Source organism: Arvicola amphibius, chromosome 5, assembly GCF_903992535.2.
Source record: "Arvicola amphibius chromosome 5, mArvAmp1.2, whole genome shotgun sequence".
Classification (NCBI taxonomy): Eukaryota; Metazoa; Chordata; class Mammalia; order Rodentia; family Cricetidae; genus Arvicola; species Arvicola amphibius.
Genome location: NC_052051.1, coordinates 55,875,581 through 55,902,155, shown reverse-complemented (window position 1 = coordinate 55,902,155; position 26,575 = coordinate 55,875,581). Strand labels below are relative to the sequence as shown.

Here is a 26,575-nt window from a genome sequence, read left to right as displayed (position 1 = left end):
CCCATATGGGAGGGGGGGAGCAAGAGGAGGAAAAGGCGGGGCATGTGGGCAAGCTTCCGGGTGGAGCCTTGCTGAACTCCCACCCACAGTCTCAGTCACTGGCCGCTGTCTCATCCGCTGGCCACCCTAACAATCAGGGTGAGTTCGTGGTAGGAGAAAAAAGTTGGCCGCACTCTATTCGTCTGAGATAACAGCCTGGATGGCAGCCAGCCACATCCTAGCACTTGGCAGTGGCTTCTGTAGGTTTCAGGATAGGAACAGAGCGAATGGCTTTATTGGTAGCAGTGTTAATGTGTGTGAATGGTCACACGTGGGAAGTATGCAGAACCAGGTTGGCCTTCAGAGACCCACCTGCCTCCTGAGAGCTGGGATCAGTGGCATATGCCGCAGTGCCTTGCAGGAAGTACTCTCTGAACTGTCCCCAGTAAGGCATTATTGGTCGTCATTGCTGTGGTTATTGGTGCCTTTCTGACCACAGGACAGAACATGACTTTCTGGGTTGGTTACCCACAGTTCCAAGTCCTGTGCATAACTTGTTACTGCCATGACTGGACAAGGTGTCTGAGAACTCCAGCTGGGTAGCTCACCCTGCTACTCTAACACCTGCCAGGTGGAGAGAGTCCAGTGTTCAAGGTGATCCTCTGCTAACAAACTGAATGCCAGCCTGGGCCACAGGAGACTTCCTCTAAGAAAGCCAATCACGATTTAGAGACGTCAGGGGATCCAAGTGCTAGGACCCTAGGCAACACAGAGCAGCACAGCCACGGTCCACAGCTGTCAATCACACGCTAGGACACTTGAGTCACGAGTACTCCGTAGTTTCCACACTGAGAGGGCCACTGGAATTAAGCCTTCAGGTCGTTTTGTGTATTGTATCTGTGAGGGCCAGCCATGATAATTTAAGTCCAGGCAGGTCACCCAAAGGAAGTTCTTTACTTCCTCCAACCATTATCACCTGGGACTCTGGTCATTGATGAATTTCAGTGGAGGCTGGAGTCTCATCTTTTGTTCAAAATGCTAATGTTAAGCCAGGCATGGTGGCTCACGCCTGTAATTCCAGCACACAGAAGGCTGAGCAGGGAGGACAGCTATGAGTTCCAGGCCATCCTGAGCTAGCGTAATACTTTCTCTCAAAACAAAACACATACTCACACACACACTTAAAAAAAAATAAAAAACTAACCTCCCTACAGGAATAAATTTCTTAAAAAGGATCTCCTTCAACCATCTGCAAAGGAAAAGAGATAGGGCATCACCTGGTACCCAGTGCTAATTTCTTCCTAATCCATGATGTGAACTACCCAGGATGCTAAAAACCTAATACAGTCATTAGCCCTGCACGAACTGTAGTCTTGTGTGTTGCCTGTTCCCCTGTCCTCTTTGGGCCTACGAGGAGGAAAGCAAGGGTTACAGGGGACATTCCTTTGGGAGGAGGCACACTAAGTAAGAGTACCTGGATCAAGATGAGGGAGAACCATCCCAGTAAATACTGGATTAAAAAAAAAAATGCCAAAGCCTATGTTTTAACACCTGAAAACTGAAGTTACGCCTAGTAGTTAACTAGCGACTTGGTAAATTCTGAGTTGTGCAGTGGTGCCATTTAACAGAGGCAGGCGGATGTAAGCATGAGGCCAGCTTGGTCTACAGAGTGAGCTCCAGGACAGCCAAGGCTACACAGAGAAACCCTGTCTTAAAAAAAAAAAAAAAAAAAAAAAAAAAAAAAAAAAATCAAAAAAATCAACCAACTAGCCAAACAAACAAAACAAAAAACAAGCAGTGTGATGAGCCACACCCACAATCCCAGTACTTTGGAGGTAAAGGCAGGAGGATCAGTTCAAAGCCATCCTAAACTGCATATGGAGTTCAGAGCCAACCTGAGCTATGAGATCCCATATAAAATAAGACACAGGGCCCGTGAGGTGGGGACCAATAAAGAGTATAAAATAAAGCAGGGCAGTGAAAGGGAGCTTGCTGCCAAGCCGATGTCCCGACTCCCTGGGACCCACTTGGTGGAGGACTCACTCTTCCTAGTGCTTCTCTGACCCTCACCCCTCAGACACACACACACACACACACACACATACACACACCCCGAATAAAATGTAATTTAAAGTTAAAAGGCTGAGGGCAGTGATGCACACTTGTTTAAGAAAATAAACAAAACGAAATTAGACAATTTATGTTTTGATCTACTCCTCCCAGTCATGGTCCTACTAAGGAAAGTCCACTGTGTGGGGCTGGAGGATGGCTCCGTGGTTAAGTGCACCTGAGTTTGGTTTCCAGTACCTACAGCAGGCAGCTCACAACCACCTACAGCTCCAGCGGGACTGACATTATCTTCCAGCCTCTGTGGCCACCTGCACACACGCCATTCATACAAACAGAGGCATACACTACTGCATCAGGCTGACATTTGGCTTGGCTGACCCATCCTTCCAGGGGCCTGCAGAGTTCTCCAGGACCACACCCACTCCCAAGGGTACTGTCACTCTCACAAACTTGTGGACACATCTTTCCATCTCCAGATGGAGACTGTTTTTACCTCCCACCTCTCTCCTTGAGATAATCCCCAACTCTAAACGTTACAAAAACAGTCCGGATCAGCTAGACTAGAAAAGGATTTATTTCAGTGGGTAGCACAGCAATGATACACCCTGGGGGTGAGGAGAGGGGACTCAGCCTGTTCTGTGCCCTCAGTGGGGTAAACAGCTAAGTCACCCTCCGCTCCTAGCACAGCCCTCAGAGGCCCCAGATCCTGAGTTCCAGTATCGGGGTGTAATAAGCATTCCTTCTGTTTCTAAAAAAGGCTCAAACAATGTGCTCGCAGGAAGGCAAGCCGTGTGTTCCCTTGTCCCCCACTGTCTTTCCCTTATGAAATGAGGTTCTTCTGTAAGGGCAGACTTGCAGTGTCAAGCCCCAGGAGAATATACCCATCTCGAGCTGGTGCCCAGCACCCTACGGCTTGAATCCACCATTCTGGAGCACCTCTGTGGGCAATGTCTGAAGGTACTGCTGTCTCAGGCGAGGCAACTGGGAATACAGCTCAAATCCCTCCGGGAGGCTGGAGTTGGGAAGCTTATAGTGGAGGAGATGCTGCCGCAGACCCTGGAGAGAGGGTAAAACCATGAAGTGGGTGGTGAGTCTGTTGAGGTTTGGTTCCCAATACCCACAGTCCTACCTCATCCGCCAGCAGCCACGTTTTCTGCAGCATATTCCTCCGGGAGACCTTCACCTCATCCTAGGAGCACAAGAGGGAGATGCGGTACCGGGCCAAGGACTGATACCCACCACTGGCCTTGGTTAATTCTCATCCCCTCCCCAAGTGGACCACTAACCCCCTCCCACTCTTTGAGTAAGGAAATGGGACTTACTGAGCTCTTTGGGTCTTGGGAGAAGATGAAACTATTGACATGAGCCACAGCTACAGTGTAGAGGACAGGGCACCAGTGTGGACGGAGTGCGCCAGTAACCAGCGCCCGGAAATAGAGCTGAAGGAGAGGCAGGCTATCCTCGGCAGGCTCTGTGAAGCACTCCAACGGCACAGGCAGCTGTGAGGGAGGGAATGAGCTGCTGAGGGCGAGGGTGGAGGGTGCACAGCGGCCAGTGGTGGATGACTGCTGGCCACAGGAGCCAGAGCACCAGGTCCTCCTTTAGGAGGGGGATGAAAACTGAAGGGCAGACGAGCACCTTCCCGGGACACAGAAAGCCCTGGGTTACAGTTCCAGCACACGCAGTATTGATTTTTAAGCCTATTTAATGATGACAAATGTTTATGATGTAGAGCTAAATGAAAAAATTCTCTACGCAGTAGCTCCTATTTTATAAAAATATACAAGCATTCAAAAGAGACTAGAAAAAATATAAATAAAAACAGTTGTTACTGAGCTGGGAGTGGAAGCACATGCTTATCATTCCTGAATACACCCAGAGGACTGGGGCCAGCCTGGGTTACAAAGGAAGGCACTGTCTCAAAAACTTTTTTTATTTTTTGAGACAGTCTCTGTGTGGCTCTGTTTGTCTTGGAAGTCACTCTACAGCCCAGACTGGCCTCAAACTCAGAGATCTGCCTGCCTCTGCCTCCTGAGTACTGGGATTAAAGGTGTGTGCCACCATATCTGGCTCTAAAACTATTTCATTATTTATTTATTTATTTACTTATTTATTTGGTTTTTGGAGACAGGGTTCTCTGTGTAACAACCCGGCTATTCTGGAACTCACAGAGATCCGCCTGCCTCTGCCTCCCACATGCTGGGTTAAGACCTGCACCGCCATGCCCAGCCTGAGCTTCACCACCTGCTGGGACTTTGCCTTAGTCTTATTTCCAGCAAGTGCTCCATAGAAATTTCTCAAGAGTCAAACTCTCCCCAAACTTCCCCACCAGGCCAAACCTCTCTCTCCAATAACACCTCTTCCTTATAGAAAGTCCACTCTGATTGTTCTAAAAATTCTCTGAATTCTGACTTAACTTAAATCTGGGTGATTACGATCTATGGTTTTGTTTTTGGTCTTAGTATACCTTTCCTCTAGGCTACAGGAGTTTACAAGTGGAAGGGAACCTGTCAGATACCATGGTAAAAACCCTCCTATTCTCTACCATCCTGATGCCTTCAGAGCCCCCAAGAGGTAAACTGAGGAACCCCTACACGCCAGAGCTCTGCAGGCTCAGGACGGTGGCCCTTGTATGGCCGAGCACACACCTGAGTCAGTGGCAGGCCCAGGGCTCGCAAGACCCCCACGTGCTCCCCAAAGAGGGTGAGGCGCAGGGTGACACTGAACCGACGCTGCAGCGGAAGGAGGACCAGGGCCCCAAACAAGTGGTCCCCAAAAGAGACAGCCTCAAAGTGGTCTAAGAAGCTGGCGTAGAGGTCAGGAAACGACGTCAGGCCAGGGAGTGGGCAGTCCAGGTTGAGGTTTGGCAGTACTTGGGGCCGACAGAGCCACGCTAAAAGAGCTACCACCAGATGCTGTACAGGAGTCTCTCGGAATAGCTCGCTATCCACCAGGAACACACACATGAGCCGTGCCAGGCGGGCACCAGGAGGCACAGCCCAGAGGGCCTCAGGGCGCCAGCTCTCCAGAACCAGCACCCACTGTAGGACCCGCGTGGCGATGCCTATGGTGTCAGCAGCAGGGAGCCCAGAGGGAGCATCTGAAGCCCGATGGTAGAGATGGATCAATGGCTGGAAGGGCCAGTCAGTGGGCAGCAGTGGCTCCTTAGGTACAGGCAGGAGCAGGCTTGAAACTCGCGGTAACTCCCCACGGTATAAGGCTTGGGAGGTCAGCAGGCTGGCTCTGGCTGGTGAACAATGGGCCAGGTAGCAGCTGCGGATGCTGGGGAGATCCTGGCAAGCTTGAACTAGGAGAGCCCCTCGTTTACACTGAGGGTCCCCACTGTTCCTTAAGGACAGTCTGTCAGAAAAGTCAGCTGCCTCTGGACCCCCTGACGTATTCTCCCTGTAACAGGACACAAAAGCCAAACCTGAGGGCTGGGACCATAGCAGCCAGACGGCTGTGCTGCTAGCTCCTGAGGGCTTCCGAGTTCAGGCCTGTGCCTTTCTGTTCCTACAGCCTCTCACACCAGTGTTGCATAGCACTTAGGAGATGGCACAGAGACAAATTTACTTAAACTTCTGTGCTTGATCTCTAGCTGTGTGGGGATTATGATGTGTCCCACCCAGCTCCTACTTGTTTACTTATGGGGCAGCCTCATTCTGGTGTGTTTGGCTCAGTTCTCATTCATTCGTTCGTTTGTTCGTTCATTCATTCATTCATTCATTCATTCATTCATTCGCTTTTGAGACAGTCTCTTTCTCATGTAGCCCAGGCAGACCTAGAATTTGACAGGTAGCTAAGGCTGCCTTGAACTCCTGATTTCCTTGCTGCTACCTCCAAGTGCTGGGACGAGAGGTGCGCATCACCATGCCAGGCCCTCACTCAAATCAAGAGCCTCACACTTGCCACAGGCGCTCCACTGCTAACTACACCCCTGGCTTATGTACATCTTTTAGCCACCGTAAAGTCTTATCATTCTTGGGTAGGATGAAGATGAGTAGGCTCATCTTCACTTCACTGAGGGAATAACAAATTAAGTATAATAGGTAAAGGAAAGAGATTAAAACCTAGGTTTCCAGGCTCCAAGATGTTGTTTTGTTAATAAAATTCAGCAGCATCCAAAAGTGCCAAACACCAAATGACTGAAACCCCTGGACTCACGGCAGGAACTCCAGCCGGAACACACAGCTCAGCAACAGCTCTTGGGCAAGGTATTCACTTCCAGGCAGCAGCCGGCTCAGCAGGGCCAAGGCCATGGTATGGTGGAGGGCAGTACTGGTGGCTGGCTGTGGCTGCAGTGTTGCCTAAGGAAAAAAAGACGGTGTTAGTGGGTGCGGGGAGGGCAGCAGGGAGAGAACAAAGCAGAGCTGAGTGAGGAGAGGGACAGGGAGATGGAGGACAGCAGCCAGGGAGCATGGACTGGAGTAGGAGCTGCATGTTCCAGCAGAAACGGCACAGGCAATGGAGAAGTAGGGAGGACAGCAGGGTGGGGGCTGCCTCTGCAGACAGGAACCCACCGCTTTTTGGGCTAGCGAGAGCACCAGGTAGTGCAGGTGGTACTCATGGCGCAGGGCCCAGGCAGAGAAGGGTGTGAGCTGTGGGGCAGGCACGGGAGCCACGCACTGGAGAAAGTAGTTCTGGAGTCCTGGGGCAGTCAGCACAGCAGCCAGCTGAGGAAACACGCTTGTTCAGACCTGGAAACTGACTCTACTGTGTTCCAGGGCTCCCCAGATGGCTGTTCCCTCCCAGCCACTCAGAAAAACGAGGCCACCCTTCTTCTGGCCACCTCTCCCTTTTCCCACCCCAGCTACCTTTACCCCATGCCTAGCCTCTAAATAGGCACCCAAGGTTTACCTGTCCACAAAGCCCCTTGTGGTTCCGGACCAGGATGTTGAGGAGAGAAAGGAGGGCAGTGAGGAATGGGAAGGGTGAGGTTGAGCCAGCTATACTGAGAGGGGGACAACCTCCTGCACAGCCCAGGGACACAAGGCTGGGGAGGGCTTCGGGAGCAGGAGCACAAGACAGCGGGTTGCAGAGCGGGGAGCAGTGCCTGCGAGGAGAACAGAGATGCTGAGAGGACTCTGGTCTGGCTGTGCAGATCAGTGCTCATGTTCCTCAGACTCCCAAGGGTTCTCCCTGCCGGGACCCCTAAGGGGCCACTTCCTGGGATGGGTGGGGAAGACAGACCCAGGAGCCCCTCAGGAGAGTTAGTGCCTTCTCCCCACATTCCCCCAGCTGCCCACCAGAGCATACCTCAAAGAATCCCACAGACAGCTCAGAGAAGGCTCACTCAGCAATGGCATCAAGAGCTCATCCAACAGGCGCTCCATGTCCTGAAGCCAATCCTCTGGGCACAGATCTGACTGGAGGATCAAGAGGGGCACTAAGCTGACAGGCCAAAACACCCGTTTTCCTCATCCTATAGACCCAGATCCCCCCCATGCTAAGAGCCTCAAAGGAAAAACAAATCTGTTTGGAAGCCTCCACAGCCTGACCTTTCTGAAGGACAGCCAGCCCTGAGTGTCCTCCAGTGCACAACATCTAGGGGTACATTAGAAGAAAAGACAAGCTGAGCTGCTGCTCAGGGGTCTCTGGTCCCATCAACAAAGTTCCTGGGAAACAGCAGCAGGAAGACACGGGTAGAAGTAAAACGGAGAGGGTGGGCTCAGTAGAGAAGCAGCTGTCTAGCATGTGTGAGGCTCCGGGTTCCACTCCTCCACTCCCAGTACCACATCTATACATACCGACCGTAAGCCACAGAGACGGAGAGAGGTGCCAACAGAGGAGTGGGGAAGTGGGGTTCAGAACAGGAGGAAGAGGGTAGGACGCAGACAAAGACAGGCAGGCTGCACTCACCTGCTGGCTCCAGGCCTGGTAGTAGGCACCCAGGAAGAGCAGACAGGCACTGGGCACTGGGCACAGGGCATTCCATACATCAGGTCTGGGTAGGAACTTTAGGGTCTGCTTTAGACATGGCTCGATCAGTGGCTTAAGTCCAGATACCTGCGTCCAGGTGACTGAAGAAGGGATGGCCGACACGCAGGCCTCAGCAGAGTCACTGCCGGAGTATCAAAAAGGGCAAAGGTATGGTCTGGCCACCTTACTCCCTGTGGAGGAGCATTCCCACCTGTCCTGGGTTGCTGCTGGGCATGCCTGCTGGCAGGCTAGCACCTGGCCTACCTGCTGGGTTCAGGATGTGTGCTGCTAGCTGCCAGGGTCAGCTGGGTAAGAAGCGTAAGCAGAGAGGCTATCCGCTGCATGGACAGTGGCTTTGGGGGATGGGTGCTGAGCTCTGTAGGCAGGGTCTGCAAGGCCCGCATGAGCACTGGGTACATTTCCCTGGGGAAGAACAACTGGCCTTCACTGTATGAAGAGACCAAGATGAGGGCACAAAGCACAGGCCTGCCAGGAGCTTCCATCTGGTGAAAGAGCATCAGGAAGGAGAAAGCCCCAGGATGGAGACACTGTGCACGGCTAGGTCCTGAAACTTGGGATGGCTGCAACCCTTCCAGGTTGCCCCCCAACACCGATCTGACACCTGATTTCATCAATGTACTAATGCTTTTGTCAAAGACTGCAGCTAACCCTCCCTTCCCTAGCAGGTCCTGACTCCCAAGCTATCTCCAGCAGACACCCGCTCACCACTCTTGGCCTCCCCTCCTAGACCCTGAACAAAGCTGAAGGAAGTAACAGTAAGACTCCAAACACACAATGGAGGGCTCTACAAGAAGCCTACTCCTGCCTTCCTCACCTGTAAAGGTCGCCACCCTGGCCATAGGAAGCGACCACGGCCCACAGACGGAAGGCCTCAGTGCTCAGCATCTCTGCCTCCTCAGCGGGCAAGGCCAGTTCTTGTGGAGCTTCGGCTAGGAACCGGCTCAGACGGCTCCTGAAGTCACAGCTGCTGAACTGGAGATGAGCAGAAGGTGTGGTATCTATCAGCATTTTCCAACTGGTATCCAGTTCTCTCTTGGAAAAAGGCTCAGGCTGGTCCTACTCTAAGTCTCTGTGAGGCCACAGGGCCTATGGCTCTGGGCAGGGGTGAAAGAATCTCAGCCTTCTCCATCTTTTGTAAGCACTGATTTGGGGCTACAGGCCTATGGACGTCATCTCCCTCCTCCTTCCCTGTGGGCTCTCTGAGACCGGCCTCGGGTCATCAGGCTTGCCAGCAAGTGCCTTTACGTGCTGAACCGCCCCCTGGCCAGCGCTCCTTCCTCCTTTTTGGACAGTATTTGCTAAGTACCTTTTCTAGGCTACAGGTGCCCAGTGCCTATCTGCAGCTAGCAACTCTGGATCAGTTTTGCATCAGAGAACCTTCCCCACGTTATGAGACCAGACTAGGTCCAACAGACCCAGGTGCCCACAGGCTCCTGCCTGCTGGTCTCTGTTGAGTTTCTGAGCAACTGGACCAGAGAGGAAGAGGAAGGTGAGGTGAGGTAGCTGTCCAGAATTAACGGATCATGTTTAATCTAGCTCAAATCAGCCCTGTCTCATGCCCTCCAACTTTTGCCTTGGGTCCTGCTTACCAGTCGGGCAGCAATATTCTTCCCAGCCGAGGCCAGGACTCTAAGCAGTTTCATGGCAGCAGCACAGGGCACTTTGTATAGACTGGAAGTAGGCCCCACCCCCATGGGGGACCAACGGGTAGGCAGGAATTCTTGAACTATGGTCTCTATTAGCCGAGGACACTCTAGGACCTGCAGGAGACAGGAGGAAAAGGGAGGCAGACAGGATCAAGATGAAGCCCCTCCAGCTGGGCACACACCATGGCTATGCCTATAATCTCAGTACTCAGGACGCTGAGGAAGGATTTCCACAAGTTCCAGGCTAGCCTGAGCTATATCATGAGCCCTTGGCCAGCCTGTGCTATAACGAGACCCTATCTCAAAATAACGGCAGCAACAAAAATAACAATAACAAAACCCACGAAATAAAGAAGGAAGAACCCAGGCGTTGTTTGTCCATGCATCGCCCTTCTCCCCTTCTCACCCTCGTGGCTGACTCCAGGGAATGCCGGGCCAAGCGGATAAGGACAGCCAGGATGTCAAGGACCACAGAGGGCCCTGGGCAGGTCACCTCCAGCACATAGCGCAGCCGAGGCAGCAGGTTGGTAGCCAGGAGCCCCTAGGACTCAAAAAGAAACCCATTGCCGCATGAGGTGAAGACCCAGGTCTAGACCCCTCCTGCCCAATAAACCTGCCCACTAGGTCAAGGCCTGGAAGGTAGATTGCCATCTACCTTGATGACATCGTGTCTGGCCAGGTCGGGGGGAGGGCGGCTTTCTTCCTCAGGGGTCTTCTTCTTCGCCTTTTTGGTTGTGGGTTCTTCGTCCTCACCTTCATCGTCTTTGTCCTCCTGACTGGGCATCAGAGGGAACACCGAAGCTCCATGATACCAAGAGAAGGTGCTGTCAAGGAGCTCCTGCCGGAGGATGGGGCAGAGTTGGGAAGAGACGGAAAGGCAAGAAAATGGTTCCAGGGGGGAGAGCAAAACTCCTTCTCCCGACACACACGACAGCAAAGGCAAGGCTCCCAGGACTGTGGATCCGAGAAGAGGCTGCCAGCTGCTCTCTATTCTCCATTCTGCCTGCAAAGCCTTGGCAAAGGGCATACCCAGAGTGAGGAACAGAACCCCATTCCTACCCCTGACATACCTCATCTCCAGGAGCTACCAGTAGGGAGCGAAGAGCCCGGACGGCTGCTGCGATGACACCATCTACCCTGTCATCCAGAGAGAAGCGAAGCAGGAAGAGGAAACCAGCATCCAAGAGGAGGCGCAAGATACTGCCGGCTAGGCAGTCTCCAAACTCACCAGCCTGGGCCTTGGGGTCAGGGGGAAAAAAACTGCTGAAGATGCAGAACTTGTACAGAACCTTTGCTGACCCATGACCTTGCATTTGCCCCATTCCTAGTCTGACCCACAGTGCAAAGAAAAAAAGTCTATGATGAAGGGGTGAGGGATGCGGTGGAGCAAGGCAGGACCAGGCCCGCAGTCCACTTACCCTGCTGATGACCTGGGACAACACGTGCAGTGCCAGGGCTCTCTGCTGGGACACCTGGCTGCGGGTCAGATGGAACAGCTCCTGGAGAGAGTACCCTGCTCTCTGGTGCAGGGACACAAAGTCAAAAGGAATCAAGACACAGGGCAGTGTCCCCCAAACACCCAGGAGGACGTCGAGGAAAAGGCAGCATTAGTCAGTGATATCTAGTTCTCACACTCCTTGGAGCCTCAAGCTGATAAAGAATACAGGACATACACAGCAATGGTGGCATAAAGCAGACAGGGATGCAGTAGCTGCTGGCTTTTCTTTTTAAAGATTTTATGTATATGTATATTCTGTCTACATGTACATCTATCTGTACACCAGAAGAGGTCAGCTTATCCCATGAGACTACAGCTACAGATGGTGGTGAGCCACCACATGGGTGTTGGGAATTGAACTCAGGACCTCTGAAGGAGCAGCCAGTGCTCTTAACCACTGAGCCATCTCTCCAGCCCAGTAGCTGGTTTAATTTCTAAGCAGAAGACAGGTGAGGAAAAGGAATCTGGTCTGGGGGTGGGGGGGAGGTAGGGCTTCAATGGCCTAGCATGGACTAAGGGTACAGATGTTGCTGCGAGTGAGCCCGGGGAGGCTATGAAAATAGGGTGACCATGTGGCGGTCAGCAGAGTGGTACAGCAGGAGGAGAGAAGGCAGAGCTAGGGGGGTCCATAATAGGCTGTGCTGCCAAGCTAGGAGCTGGGACCGTATTCTATGAGCAAAGGAGACTTGGGAAAGGTAAGAAAATCAGGATGGCAACCCCATGAGGGATGGAACTGTCTAAGGGAAAGCTTGCAATGCCTGGCTTTGAGTTCCACAACAAGATGCCAGTAGGAGGAACAACAGCAATCTGACTCTAAGAACTGAATGACAGCAAGGCTATGAGCTGGAACAGGGCACACAGATCAAAGGCGACTGACCAGATATCCTTTACTGCACAGATGTTCCACACTTGCCAAGAACTTCCCAGTCCTCTCTGGGTCTCATGCCTTACCTCGGCCTCTTCTCCATGGTGGTGTAGGCCCAGGTGGGTGGGCAGGTCCACATCAGGTGCCAGGAGCTGTCCTTGAAGGCTGAATCGGGCCTGCATCCGCTAAGAGAAAGAAAAACACTGGGCTCCCACAGCAGCGACTTCATCACACTCAAGCCTTTTTGGACTGGGCCTGGGTGCTACCTCTGACTGGAAATGAGGGTCATTTCCTTAGGGCCAGGCAGGAGATGGGAGAAGCTGAGAGCACAGAAGAGCAGCATCCCCATCCACCTGGTCCCTCTCACCTCCTGTGTCTGCTGCCGTCGGAGTGGGGGCAGGTCCTGGGTCCAGTGGAGCTTTTCCAGCTCAACAGTGTCCATATGGAGCCATTCTTTGTTGGGGGTCACGGGTAGTTTCAGTGCTAGGGAGGCAGAAGCATAGCATTCCTCCAGGGACTCAATTCACCCGTCTGTAAGATTCCCCACTGGCAGAGGGCAGCTGCCCCAGGCCCTCTGCACTGTCTAGCAGCTCCAACCCTCAGCTATGGCTCAATGCTATGGCTTAGGGGCTGGAGCCCCTGGGAACTGGATGAATGTTTCAACTACAGCAGACATGGCTGGTCCTGGCTCCAGCCCCTTGCTGACTCCAAAGACTTGTTTGAGAGAGAAAGAGGAGAAAAAAAAGAAGAGGAGGAACAGAAAAGGAAGACCATCTGCCAAGGAAAGTACCGCAGTCCTCTCTGGTACCAGACCACTGAAGGAGCAAAAGAACAGGGACAAAGAAGAGGTGCAGGATTTCAAAACACCTCTACCACATCCTCCGGCTTCCCCATCCCCACCCCGCCCCCACTCAACCTGCCTGGCTGGCCCAGCAGTCCTCCAGGAGCAGGAGGTTCCGGGTCATAATGAAATTTCCTCTCTTGTAATCCCTAATGGAATAATCTTGTTTCTGGGAAATAAGTGCTCCCACTGGTCTCTGCTTCTGGTCTGGCGTGTCTCTAGTCCTGCATCAGATTCTTCTCCCCTTACGCCCTGCCACCTGCCATCCCCCTGCAGCACAGAAGAGGAAGGAAGCAGGAGCTGTGCACCTGCAGCAAGAGCAGGAAGATGCCTGTCTCGGGAGGGACAGTGGCACCTTGCTGCCTCTTCAGGTGGGGGGAGAAGTAGTGGTAATAGGACGAGAAGCAGAAGTGTGTGCACCAGCAAATGAGGGCTATCTGAGCCAATTACAGCACTAATGAAGATTAACCTTCCATTTCCACCTCTCCTCCCCATCAGCCAGGCCAAGGAGGAAGGACAGTTTTTTCTACTTTGTGTGTGTGAGTAACAAAACAGTCCTCGGGAATGGCTGTTCTCTTCCACCATGTAAGTTCCAGGGATCTAACTTGGGCTGTCTGGCTTGGGGGCAAATGCCTTTATCCTCTGAGCCATTTCACCAGCCCGCTCCCCTCTTCTGTAGCCCTGGTGTCCTGGAACTTGATATGGAGACATCAGGCTGGCCTCAAACTCACAGAGATCCACCTGCCTCTGCCTCCTGAGTGCTGGGATTAAAGGCATGCCACCACCACCTGGCTTTCCTCGCTATTCTTATCCACCGAAAGATGGTGTCTCTCCTCCCCACCTGGGGCTCTGGGCTCCAGCTTGTCCTCCTCCATGGGCTCACTGGTAGACGCTGACAGGATGGGCTCTTCTTTAGCGACTAGAACTGTGGGTCTTCCTGGGCTCTGCCCCTTGGAGTCCTTGGTTCCTGCTTGCTCCAAGGAATGGCTATGAGATCTCAAGAAGGCAACCAAGCTGGGGTCTGGGAGTAAAAGTGGAGAGAATAAGAAGCAGGTGGGCACTCCGTAGCCTTCCACACACCTGACACCTGCTGAGAGCTTCCACCTCTGGGTGCCAAGGACAAGACAAACTGCTTCCCAGGCTTGGCCCAGGACCCTTGCGCTCTCCTGTGGCTCTTTAATGACACTGCCAGGCCACACCTGTATAGCCCCTGGGGCCTGACTATCCCCATGGCCCCTGCTCTTCACAGTCCTCTGAACCACTCTGGCCACCAGGCCAGAAAACTGAAGCAGCTGTGGTTTTGTGAACGTTGACTAGAGCCTAAAGGAAAACACTTAGATGAACAAGTTCTTTCAGTCAGCTTGTACATATATTCACTAAAAACTGAATACACACTACACCGTGCTCACTATACCGTGCGGAACAAGACTGACTCTGAGAAAGGCGTGGTGGACCACACTGGCCTGTGTACAACCGGAAGTGCTGTAGTTACACCACAGGATAAAGTACGGCTGTAGTAAGGCACAGCATGAACTATGACAGCTAGTGCAGAGATGCAGATGGGGCCGGTGGCTAGACCAGTCAGAAGCACTAACTCTTAGACTGAATCCACAGGACCAGATGTGTAGAGCACTTTGTCTGGCATGTGCAAGGCTCTGGGTTCCCTGTAACATCCCTCTGCTGCCCCACAATTAATTCCTTCTCAAGTTCTAACCATCTATGTGGCTTGTGGAGAAGTTCTTAAATTTCTGAGCCTCTTTCTTTTCCCTTTATGGAATTTTTTAAATTGTTACTGGGGATATGGGAGGTTATATGTGCCATGGTGCAACGGGGAGGTCAGAGGACAACTTAGTGGGATCAGCTCTCTCTTCTACCTTCACATGGGTTCCAGGAATCAAACCCTGGTCATCAGGCTTGCTCAGTAGCACCTTTACCCACTGAGCTATCACACAAGCTCCAAGTTTTATATTTTTGAGGAACGGTCTCACAGAGACAGTATGCCTCAAACTGGTCTTGTAGCTGAGCATGAACTCCAGCCCTCACGAGTGCTGGGATTAAAGGCCTGTGCCACCCTGAGCAGCAGAGACTGGGTTGTTTTGGGTTTTGAGACAGAGTTTCTCTGCGTAGACTGGAAGTTGCTCTGTAGACCAGGCTGGCCTTGAACTCACAATTACCTCTGCCTCATGAATGCTGGGATTAAAGGCATGCACCACCACTGTCAGGCTATTTTTTTTTTTTTGTTTATTAGTAAAATTAAGTTAATACCTATTTCTCCCAGGAGTAAAGGAATAGTTTAAGAACAAAACAGGGGCTGGAGAGATGGCTCAGAGGTTAAGAGCACTGGCTACTGTTCTGGAGGTCCTGAGTTCAATTCCCAGCAACCACATGGTGGCTCACAACCATCTGTACTGAAATCTGGCGCCCTCCTCTGGCATGCTGGCATACATGGAGGCAGAATGTTATATACATAATAAATAAATAATTTTAAAAAAAAAAAAAAAAAAAAAAAAAAGAACAAAACAGAAGAAATGCATGAAAGTATTTGGCATATAGTACATCAATCTCTAATGCCACTAAATAACTAAATACTCACAACACGTCTGTCCTACACCAGCACATGCTGCAGTGGCTCACTGCTTCCCTCAGCTCCTTTAGAGGCTAGAGGTACAGTTCATGATAGGATATTTGCCTAGAATACGTAAGGACCAGGGTTCAATCCCAGCTACCAAAATAAACAAACACACACGCGACAAAGCACCTGGCACTCAGAGTAGGCCTTCCCCAACAAGTAACAGCTGCTGCTTAGCTTGGTTCCAGCAGGGAGACCTAGCATCATTACCAAGCTGAGCCAGTAACTGCTGCTGCTCCTTCAGGATCTCCTCGGGAGCCATGGCTTGCAGTCTTGCAACATTCTCTTCGTGGATGGTCTGGACTTCCTGCTCAGCCGCCTGGCTCCTCAGCCCCTTCCCTGTGACCAGATTCGATCTGTGGAAGTCATGGCTGCCCCCTGGAAACTGGCTGCCTTTGTCCCTGGGGGACGGTGTCTCAGAGGGCACAGCGCCTGAAAGAAGCGTAATAAAGTAATCAGCTTTATTACTCCGCCCTCCTGGCTCTTCCTAGACCCTCTTGAATATTGTTTCTTCAATAAGCCAACCAGTCCCAGGGACTAGTGATGAACCTGGGACTTGGCTGGACACCGAATGGACACCACACAGCGTTCCAGGCATTCTGGGGAGGCGAGGTGGCAGCTTCTCAGGCACTCTTCCCTTAAGACTTCCATGGGAAGACTTCCCTCTGAATCACCAGATCTTGACGTAGCCATCCACCATCACCAGGAGTTTATCTCCTGCTCTTCCACATTACTAATGAAAACCTGGCCGATATCCTTTACATTCTCTCCCAGACACTGCTAACCTCGCCTCAGTACTTCCTCTTTAGCACTGAGCCATCTTTCCAGTCCCAGTGCCTATTGTTTAGTTCTGTAGATAATGTAGTTCTCAAGGACTAGAGGCTGAATTAATAACTAACCCTCCCTTAGCAGTTTCTATCTGAAGTCAATTCAAAGTATGCTTGAAGGAGCTGCAGACCAAGATGGGCTCAAATTCAGAGATCCACCTGCCTCTGCCTTCTGAGTGCTGGGACTAAAGGTGTGAGCCATCAGACACTACATAGCTGTTATTTATTCTTTCTTTGTCAAGTGCTGGTGGCACATGCTTTTAATCCCAGCACTTGAGAGCTAGAAGCAGGCAGATCTTTGTGAATTAGAGGCCTGCCTAGTCTACAAGTTCCAGGATAGCCAGGCCTAAACAAAACAAAAACAAAACAAAAAAACAATGCCAGGTAGTGGTGGCACACGCCTTTAATCTTTAATCCCAGTACTTGGGAGGCAGAGGCAGGAGGATCTCTGTGAGTTCGAGGCCAGCCTGGTCTGGGACTGGAGTTGTGGGTGGTTGAGTCATCATATAGGTGCTCAGAACTGAACCTGGACCTTTGCAAGGAAACAAAGATAAAGGACAGAAAGACTAAATACACTACATCTGAGAGCTGAAGTTGTGGCTCTGTTGTTAGCATGCACATCCTTGCTAGGACACATGACGCCCTGGGTTTGATCCCATAACCATATAAACTGGGCTTGGTGGCACAGGGAAGCAGGAGGATCAAATTTTAGTATCATCCTCCACTAGATGGTGAGTTCAGGCCAGACTGGAAGACATTACCTCTGTCTCTGCCCCACTCCACCACAATCTAAAAAAGAAAGCACATTTATAAGAAACAAAGAAGACTAAACTCAAGCATTTCAGCCCAGCACTCACCCTCTGGTGGGTCTAGGTTGGGGACAACTTCCCCAGCTGCGGAGACCTGGTTTTCAGTTGCCCTCCTTGCTGCAATCTCTTGGGCAAAGATGCTCTTCTTACCCGATGCTCCCAATTTCCCCTGCAGGGCAAAGAGAACAACCCAAGCTGCTGAAATTTATTACCTGCTCTTCCTTAGCTCATTAACCAAGGCTCTGCAATGAAGAGGAAAGAAACTTTCTCAAAGCAAGCAGAACTTCTGGGATATGAAGGTACACATCTGAAACCCAGCAGAAAGAACAAGAGTTCAAGACATTCTCTGCCACACAGCAAGTCTGAAGCCAGACTGAGAAATGAGACCTTATCTCAGAAGAATAAAGAGGAACAGCAAGATGGCTAAATTGGTAAGGGGACCTGAAGCTGATAACATGAGTTTGAAGCAGGGGACCCACATGCTGGAAGGAGAAGTGACTGCTACAGGTTTTCTTCTGATCTCCATTCCCAGGCATGAACACACTTGTGAGCACACATACAAATACACAGTGCAGATGTGCACACACCTACACTCACGTAAAAGTAGTTGCTCTGTAAGCATGAAGACCTAAGTTTGTATCTCCATAACCCATGCAAAACTGGGCACAATTAGGACATATCTGTAATCCCAACATTTCTAAAGCAAGATAGGAGGTAGAGACAAAAGAATCCCTGGAAATTCTGAGGCCATCTAAGGCTGGGTGCTTTAATCACAGCACTGGGGACGAGGCAGTAGGATCTCTGTGAGTTCTGTGAGTTCAAGGCCAGTCTGGTCTATACATTGAACTCCAGGCCAGTCAAGACTACATAGAGAGAAAAAACAAAACAAAAACCAAAAGCCATCTGGCCTGATGTGCAAAGCAGCAAACAACCAAGATTAGCTATTTTAAATAAGGTAGAAGGCAGAGAATGACACCTGAGGTGGTTTTCTGATGTCCAAAATTCACACATAACAACTTGTGCACACATATATACATACACACACCAGAGGAAAAAAAAAGAAAATAGGACTTGGACAGTGGATACAGCTCAGGGTGTATAGCCTGCCTAGCAGCAGGAAGAGCGCTGTATTCAATTTCCAGCACTACATAAGAAACAAAGCAATTCCAACACTTGGGAAGACTGAGGCAAAAAAAAAAAAAAAATCCTGTGAGTCTGAGGCCAGCCTCTTAGGAGACTGTCTCAAACAAAAGAGGTGTGGGGCTCAGTGGTTAGGAGCACTTGCTGCTCTTACAGAGGAATTGAGTTCAACTCCCAGCACCCAGAAATGGCTCATCACCATTCATTAACTTCCATTCCGTGGGTTTCAAAACCCTTTTCTGATCTCCATGGGCACCTTATAAAAGTGAAATTTGGAAGAGGAGGACTGAAGAGATGGCTCAGCAGTTGAGAACACTCACTATTCTTCCATTCCCAGCACCCATCAGGCTCGCGAGTGCCTAGAGCTCACTTCTAGCACTTGTGTGCACATACCCACCCACACATATAAATGGTTTAAGTTTTTTTAATGGTTTTCCGATACAGGGTTTCTCTGTGTAGCCTTGGCTGACCTGGAACTCACTCTGTAGACCAGGCTGGCCTCGAACTGCCCGCCTCTGCCTTTGGCTTAGTTTTAAAATTAAAAAAAAAAAAAAAAAAAAAAGGACTTTTCCTGTCGGGCGGTGGTGGCACACGCCTTTAATCCCAGCACTCGGGAGGCAGAGGCAGGCGGATCTCTGTGAGCTTGAGGCCAGCCTGGTCTATAAAGTGAGTTCCAGGACAGGCTCCAAAGCCAAACAGAGAAACCCTGTCTTGAAAAACCTAAATAAATAAATAAAATAATTTTTAAAACAACAAAACAAAACAAAAAACAGATTCTCTTTGCATACCCCAAGCTAGCTGCTAACTTACAATATTCCTATCTCAATCTCCTGAGATGACAGATGTGGGTCACCACCCCCATTTAATCTTTACATTCTTGGCCATTTTGCTCTCTTTGGGTGTAGAAATTTCATGTATTTTGGTTTCTCTGTAAGAACTGAATACTAATTTTCTGTATTTCTCAGCTCTCTCTTAATTATCTTCCTGATCCAAGTGTAAACAATGACCTTAAGATAGCTTTTCTTGAGCTGGGCAGCAGTGGAGCGCACCTTTAATCACAGCACTTGGGATGCAGAGGCAGGAGGGTGTCTGTGAGCTTGAGGCCAGCCTGGTCTACAGAGTGAGTTCCAGGACAGCTAGGGCTACACAGAGAAACCCCGTATCAAAGAAAAGAACTTTCCTAAAGTACCTAGAGAAGATTTACCCTGAAACTCCCCAAGCACCAGCTGTGCTAGATAGTATTGTGCCAACGGATACCACCAGAGTTACCTGGAAGGAGGGAACCTCAACTGAGAGAACAGCTCCACAACATCTGGCCATAATGCATTTCCTAGTCAGTGAAAGATGAGGACGGGCCCAGCCCATTGCGGATGTGTCACCCCTGGGCTGGTGATGGTGTCACCCCTGGGCTGGTGGACTTGGGGTCTATAAAAAAGCAGGTTGGGCACTGGAGAGATGGCTCAGAGGATAAGAGCACTGGCTGCTCTTCCAGAGGTCCTGAGTTCAATTCCCAGCAACCTCAAGGTGGCTCATAACCATCTGTAATGAGATCTGGTGTCCTCTTCTGGCCCACAGGAATACATGCAGACAGAATATTGTATGTATAATAAATAAATCTTTTTTAAAAAAAAAAAAAAGAAAGAAAAGAAAAGAAAGCAGGTTGTGGAGACTATAAGGAGCAAGCCAGGAAGCAGCACTCTTCCATGGCTTCTGCATCAGCTCCTGCCTCCAGGTCCCTGCCCTGCTTAATTCCTATGCTGACTTCATCAATGATGAACTATGACACGGAAATGTAATTGAAATAAACCCTTTTATCCCCCAGTTGCTTTTGATCATGGTGTTATCCTGCAGCAATAGAAACCCTAAGGAGACCCCACCTAAGGTAACCCTGCTTACCTGTCTCTCCTTTGAGCGATGGAACACAGTGGGGAAAGGGACACCACTGGACACAGGCAGAGTCACAGTGACTGAACTTGTATCCCGTTCCTGTGGCAACGGAACACAAAACAATGAAGACGCACAGGTTTCTCCAGGCTGAACCCTAGTCCACTGGCCTCAGGACCCTCATTCCAAGGGTTCCTGAACCTATGTTGGATCTGTCCTAGGTGGTCTAACCTAACCCTAACCTGACTGCAGAGTGGGAAAGTCTACCTTTCTGCAGCACCCTCTGCTCATAAATCCTTTCTTCTCCAAATGGGATCCCCCCCCCCCCACAACTAGGCTAACACGTACAATAATTTTAGACAGAACAGCGGTGATGTGCTGATCGTGCCTACTCAGCCTCTCCTCAGGGTCTTCATCATGAGGCAGGGCGTGGCCAGGACTGGGTTTAGCTCTCTTTGCAGGAGCGGGAACCAGAGCTGGGGGCACATCTGGGAGATCTGAAAGAAAGAACGCAGATGTTGAGTACAGCCACACTTTCCTAAGAAGGTATCAGAGCTGGGGGCAGCAGCAAAGAACAAGACAGATGCTCTGGGCCCTAGATCAAGCTGTGTTATCTTGGTTAGGACATTAACCTCTCTGAACCTCAACCTCTTCATCTATATAGTGGAGCTGCAGAGGTGCAGAGCTGCCCATGGTGGTGCACACCTGGTATCCTAGAATTAGGCTGAAGACCACCACAAGTTCACAGTCAGTTTGTGCTAAATAGTGAGTTTCAAACAAGCTTGAGTCACAGAGCGAGACCCTTTCTCACAAACAAAACAGAATGCTAAAAAATAAAAATAAAACAAACTTTTAGCAACAGAGGTTACAGCTGGAACAGTATTCAGTCACCTCAGCAGAAAAAGGGGCTCCCTTAGGCTGACCCCTCTCTCCTCAGAAGGAAAGCAGGCTCCCTTATGCTGACCCCTCTCTCCTCAAGAGGAAAGTGGGCTCTCTTAGGCTGACCCCTCTCTCTTCAGAAGGAAAGCGGGCTCCCTTATGCTGACACCTCTCTCCTCAGGAGAAAAGCGGGCTCCCTTAGGCTGACCCCTCTCTCCTCAAGAGGAAAGTGGGCTCTCTTAGGCTGACCCCTCTCTCTTCAGAAGGAAAGCGGGCTCCCTTATGCTGACACCTCTCTCCTCAGGAGAAAAGCGGGCTCCCTTAGGCTGACCCCTCTCTCCTCAGGAGAAAAGCGGGCTCGCTTAGGCTGACTCCTCTCCCCTCAGAAGGAAAGCAAGCTCTCTTAGGCTAACCCCTCTCTCCTCAAGAGGAAAGTGGGCTTCCTTAGGCTGACCCCTCTCTCCTCAGAAGGAAAGCGGGCTCCCTTATGCTGACACCTCTCTCCTCAGGAGAAAAGTGGGCTCGCTTAGGCTGACCCCTCTCCCCAGGAAGAAAGTGGGCTCCCTTAGGCTAACCCCTCTCTCCTCAGGAGGAAAGTGGGCTCCCTTAGGCTAACCCCTCTCTCCTCAGGAGAAAAGTGGGCTCCCTTAGGCTGACCCCTCTCTCCTCACGCCCATCCTTCAGGCACTCACTGTCCAGCATCACCACATCCCGACGGTCCTGCAGTGGGAACTGGTCTGGGTGAGCATCACCATGTCTCCTACTTCCTTTCACCAGCTGTACGGCTGGAGCCGCACCAGCCTCGAGGAACTGACTCTGGAAGCGCAGTAGGTCCACCTCGGACTCTCCAGGCTTTGGTCTGGACAGCATCGTGACACAAAAGCTGTGACCTTTGTATGACTCCTTCCAGTCCTTCTTGCTGTGGAAACTCTCTCGTTAACCCTAGGAGCAATGCAACAACAGCCTTTATAACCGAGCACTGATTATCTTGTTTCTCATGAGTCTATGCGAACTCGCTCCTCATCATTATCATTGCCATTGCCATTTCTCTCTCTCCTTTTTTTTTTTTTTTTTTTTTGGTGGGAGGCAGGGGGATTTGAGACAGGGTTTCTCTGTAGCTTTAGAGCCTGTCCTGGAACTAGCTCTTGTAGACCAGGCTGGCCTCGAACTCACAGAGATCTGCCTGCCTCTGCCTCCCGAGTGCTGGGATTAAAGGCTAAAGGCATGCACCACCACCACCCGGCTGCATTTCTTTCTCCATCAGCACTCCCTTGGCCATCAATCTAGTAAAATTATTTAGAGGCAAGGATGGTGGCGCACATCTGTAACCCAGCACTAGGGAGTGAAGGCAAGAGGGTACAGAGTTCAAGGTTATCCTTGGCTATACAGTAAATTCAAAAGTCAGCCTGACATACATGAAATTCTGTATCAAAAAACAAGTAAGAATTGGTGTGGTGGCACACGACTTTAATTATAGCACTTGGGAGGCAGAGGTACGTGGATCTCTGTGAGTTTGAGGCCAGCCTGGTCTACCTAGTAAGTTCCAGGACAGCCAAGGCGACATAGGGAGACCCTGTCTCAAACAAAACAAAACAACCAAAAAGGATATATAGTCAATTTAGGTTGTTTACAATCTGTGCGTGGCAAAACTCTCAAAATGTTCTCAAACTAGATGTTGGCAGCAACCTTATATATGCACTAAAAAGCCACTGAATTATAAACTTTAAAAAGTTAAATTCACCAGGTATGGTGTAACATGCCTTTAGGGAGGCAAAGGCTGGTGGATCTCTGTGAATTTGAGGCTAGTTTGGTCTAAATAGAGAGATCTTGTCCAAAAATAAACAAACAAACAAATATATCAACAAGGATTCAATGACTCAATCAATAAAGAAAGACACTTGCTGCCAAGCCCGGCAACCTAAAGTCAATCCCCACACATGGTCAAGATAGAGAACCAACTCCTGCAAGCTGTCCTCTGACCTCCACAAGCACAATGGCATGTGTGCCTACCTTCACAAAATACAGTGAATAATAACATAATAAAAAAATGTCAAAATATGGCACATGGGAGAGCCCAGTACACCAGCCATCTTCTAAAGGCTAAGAACAATAAGAAGCAAGGAGACACTAGCTAGATAGGTCAGAATCATAACAGTGCCGCACATCCAGTCCTATACAGGATCATATGTAATAACTATTAACTATAGTTACTAGGCCAGTATAGAAAATATTCCTAACACAAGGACTGAAGGGAATAGAAATGTCAAAATAATCATGAGCATATAACTTAAGGAATAGTACTAAAAGTCAGCTGTGAGTGCTATAACCCTAGCACTCAGGAGGTTAAGGCAGGATTGAGAGTCTCAAGATAGTTTTTTGTTCCAAAAATGTAAAAAACAACATTATCCCTAAAAAAGCTTTTTGAGGGTGCTGGAGAGATGGCTCAGAGGTTAGGAGCACTGGCTGCTCTTCCAGAGGTCCCGAGTTCAATTCCCAGCAACCAATGGTGGCTCACAACCATTTATGATAAAAATCTGGTGCCCTCTTCTGGTGTGCAGGCATACATGCAGGCAGAATGCTGTATACATAATAAATAAATCTTTTTTAAAAAAGCTTTTTGAGTGTTTTCTTTGGGCTGAGTGGTGTACAAAAGGCTATAAATGTTTTCAGGAAAAAAGAAAAAAGCCAGACTAGGCTACTAGGCTAGGAGACACTCTATCGAGAGAGAGAGAGAGAGAGAGAGAGAGAGAGAGAGAGAGAGAGAGAGAGAGAGAGAGAGAGTCAGGTATAGGTCAGTGGCACAGTGTTTGTCTAGCATGCATAAGGCCTTGGTTGCTCTGCCCAGTAAATACACACACACACACACACACACACACGCACACACACACATATGCACACACACAGGGCTGATGTGGGTTGTTTAGCAGCAGCATTAGAAATCAATAAGTTAGAAATCAAATACCAGCTCCACTACTTATTAGAGTAAAATTAGGCAAATTATTTAAGCTATTATAAATTCAGTTTCAACTGTAGAATGCACAGGGCTGGGGCACCAGTAATCCTAACATTTGGCAAGTGGAGGCAGGAGGATCAGGAGTTACAGGTCTGCCTGGGATAAATGAAACCTTTCAAAACAACAGTAAAAGATTATTGCACAAAACGTGCCTACCACAGTACCTGTTATATAAATAAACCCCAGTGAATGAAAACAGCTAGCTCCGTGCTACGTAAAGAAGCAAATGTACTCCCCCCACAATCTCCAGGAGAGATTTGTCTAAAATCAATTTGTATTACAAGCTACACCCTGAATTACTCAAAAGCGAAGGAAAACTAACAATGGATGCACTGGGTTTTCGAACTGCCCCTTACACCGCAGCCTTCACTTTGAGGACACAACCTGTCTGGTAACTGCGCCGAAGGCTCGAGTTAAGCATCTTTTGGATCACACCCGTCAGCCACGGAAAATGAAGAGCTTTGCCCCGGGTCTATGCGACACAGGGGTCTCAGCCACTGCGGTGCAAAGACTCCCAAACAGGTAATAACAAAGTAATCGGACACCTTGCTCCTGCGTTCTCCGCTTGAACCACTTGCAGCGAGTCTCTGCAGCCAACCACCTACTCGAACGAGGAAACCCTGGGGGGCCGCCATCTTGGCCGTGCGGAGCCGCACTTCCGCTGCCGCTAGAGTTCAGCTTCCGCCCAGCAGCTCGGCCGCGAGCGTTCTGACCCTCCCTGTCCCGCGTTGAACCTGAGCCCCAAGCAGGGAAGCCTGAGACCCCTAACTCTACACAGGCGCTCGGAACACGCGCCTTTGGTGTACTGCAGTCCCAGGCCTTTGCACACACCCGCAGCTCCGCTGGCGGAGGCCAAGGCTGGCACAGCCGTCCTTCTGTACTCACCACCGCGCTTAACTGCATCCTCTTCCAGCGCCGGTGCTCGCGGTCGGCACACAAAAGCGACACAGACGCTGACCTCCCGGTGTGCTTAGGACGAGCGAGAAGGGAACCGGGAGAAGGACCCAAAGAAAGAAACACTCCCAGAGAGCACTCAGTAAGCACTGAGGTGTTGGAGAGAAGACAGAAATTCTAGAAAGGGCCTCGGTGTCATCAAGGTTACATGCTTCCTAAGCATCTTGCCTTTGTTCCATGCCAGTCTCCCTTCCTGGAAATTCAGCCCCTTTTCTTTGCCACACCCTCCCAAAAAGCCTTTCCCCTTTAAGGTCTAGCCACAGTCAACAGTAAAACCTTTACCAATCAGGTCTGCTCACTGTACTGAGCTTGGAAGATCTGAAACTTTCAGAGCAGGCTGAAACAATTACTGGTTACCTTTTCACAAGATCAGTTCTTCCAGCCTGGTGATACGGAAGGCTCGTGCAATCACAGAATTTGGCGGAGTGATTTTGGAGGATGGACCGATTTAAGGTTGGCCTGGGCTACAAAGTGCGACCCTGTGTGGTTTTTGGTTTTGTTTTGTTTTGATTTTATCTTTTTGGTTTTTCAAGACAGGGTTTCTCTGTGTAGCCTTAGCGGTCCTGGGAACTCACTCTGTAGAACATCCGCTTGTCTTTGCCTTCAGAATCCTGGGGTTAAAGGTGTGAGTCACCACTGCCTGGTTTTGAGATTCTGGTTTGTTTTTTTTTTTTTTTAGATTTATTTATTTCCTTTTAAATATACAAATTTTGCCTGCATATATATTTGTGTACCATGTGCATGCCTGGTGCCTTGAGAAGCCAGAAGAGGGAGTCAGATTGCCTGGAACGGTCATTACCGATTGTTATGAGCAACCAGGTGGGTACTTGGAACCAAACCCAGTCTCTGGAAGAGCTAACAGCTGCTTTTTAATATGTATTCATTTTATCGTATAAGTGTATACGTGTTTTGCTTGATTGTGTGTATGTTTACCACTTGTGTGCCTGGAGCCTGAGAATTAAAAGGAGAGTGTCAGAGGGTGTGGGACTGGAACTGGAGTTACAAACAGCAGCACTTGAACCAAACCTGGGTCCTTTTCAAGTGCAACAGGTGTTCTAAACTGCTGAGCCACCTCTCTAGCCCAAGGTTGTTCTGACAAAATAAAAGTCCTGTGTATTAAAATGGACTGGATAGTCCATTGTTTTTTGTTTTGTTTTTGTTTGGGGGTTTTCTTTTTTTTTTTTTTTTTTTTTTTTTTTTTTTTTTTTTTTTTGGTTTTTCGAGACAGGGTTTCCCTGTAGTTTCTAGAGCCTTCCTGGAACTAGCTCTTGTAGACCAGGCTGGCCTCGAACTCACAGAGATCCGCCTGCCTCTGCCTCCCGAGTGCTGGATTAAAGGCGTGCGCTACCACCGCCGCTTGTTTTGGGGGTTTTCAAGACAGGGTTTCTTTGCAGCTCTGGGAGCCTGTCCTGGAACTAGCTCTTGTAGACCAGGCTGGCCTCGAACTACTAGAGATCCACCTGCCTCTGTCTCCCGAGTGCTGGGATTAAAGGCGTGCGCCACCACCGCCCGGTAGTCCATTGTTCTTTGCCTGGATAATGCTCAGCACTTGATGTGTCGCTGTGCACATGGTTATCCTTAGTAAATAATTGTTTGAGGCC

General features: G+C 49.9%; 1 protein-coding gene across 2 annotated transcripts; it reads right to left on the bottom strand.

Annotated features, from left to right (window-relative positions):
• Positions 1–2,605: 2,605 nt before the first annotated feature.
• Rpap1 (RNA polymerase II associated protein 1) lies at positions 2,606–24,676 on the bottom strand. Of its 2 annotated transcripts, XM_038331616.2 has the most exons (25): positions 24,566–24,676; positions 21,700–21,949; positions 20,477–20,625; positions 20,141–20,230; positions 17,153–17,273; positions 15,679–15,900; positions 13,681–13,860; positions 12,366–12,481; positions 12,085–12,183; positions 11,054–11,155; positions 10,706–10,873; positions 10,291–10,473; positions 10,042–10,176; positions 9,579–9,749; positions 8,804–8,961; positions 8,233–8,391; positions 7,909–8,110; positions 7,306–7,415; positions 6,907–7,102; positions 6,570–6,722; positions 6,214–6,356; positions 4,698–5,454; positions 3,372–3,548; positions 3,179–3,238; positions 2,606–3,105 (listed from the first exon to the last, which is right to left on the bottom strand). In XM_038331616.2, the coding sequence occupies exons 2-25, from the start codon at positions 21,875–21,877 to the stop codon at positions 2,956–2,958; spliced, it is 4,179 nt and encodes a 1,392-aa protein (XP_038187544.1). In that variant the 5' UTR covers positions 21,878–21,949; positions 24,566–24,676; the 3' UTR covers positions 2,606–2,955. The 2 variants fall into 2 exon arrangements, with proteins under 2 accessions (XP_038187544.1, XP_038187545.1); XM_038331617.2 differs by lacking the exons at positions 17,153–17,273; positions 20,141–20,230; positions 20,477–20,625; positions 21,700–21,949; positions 24,566–24,676 and adding an exon at positions 16,018–16,541.
• Positions 24,677–26,575: the final 1,899 nt, after the last annotated feature.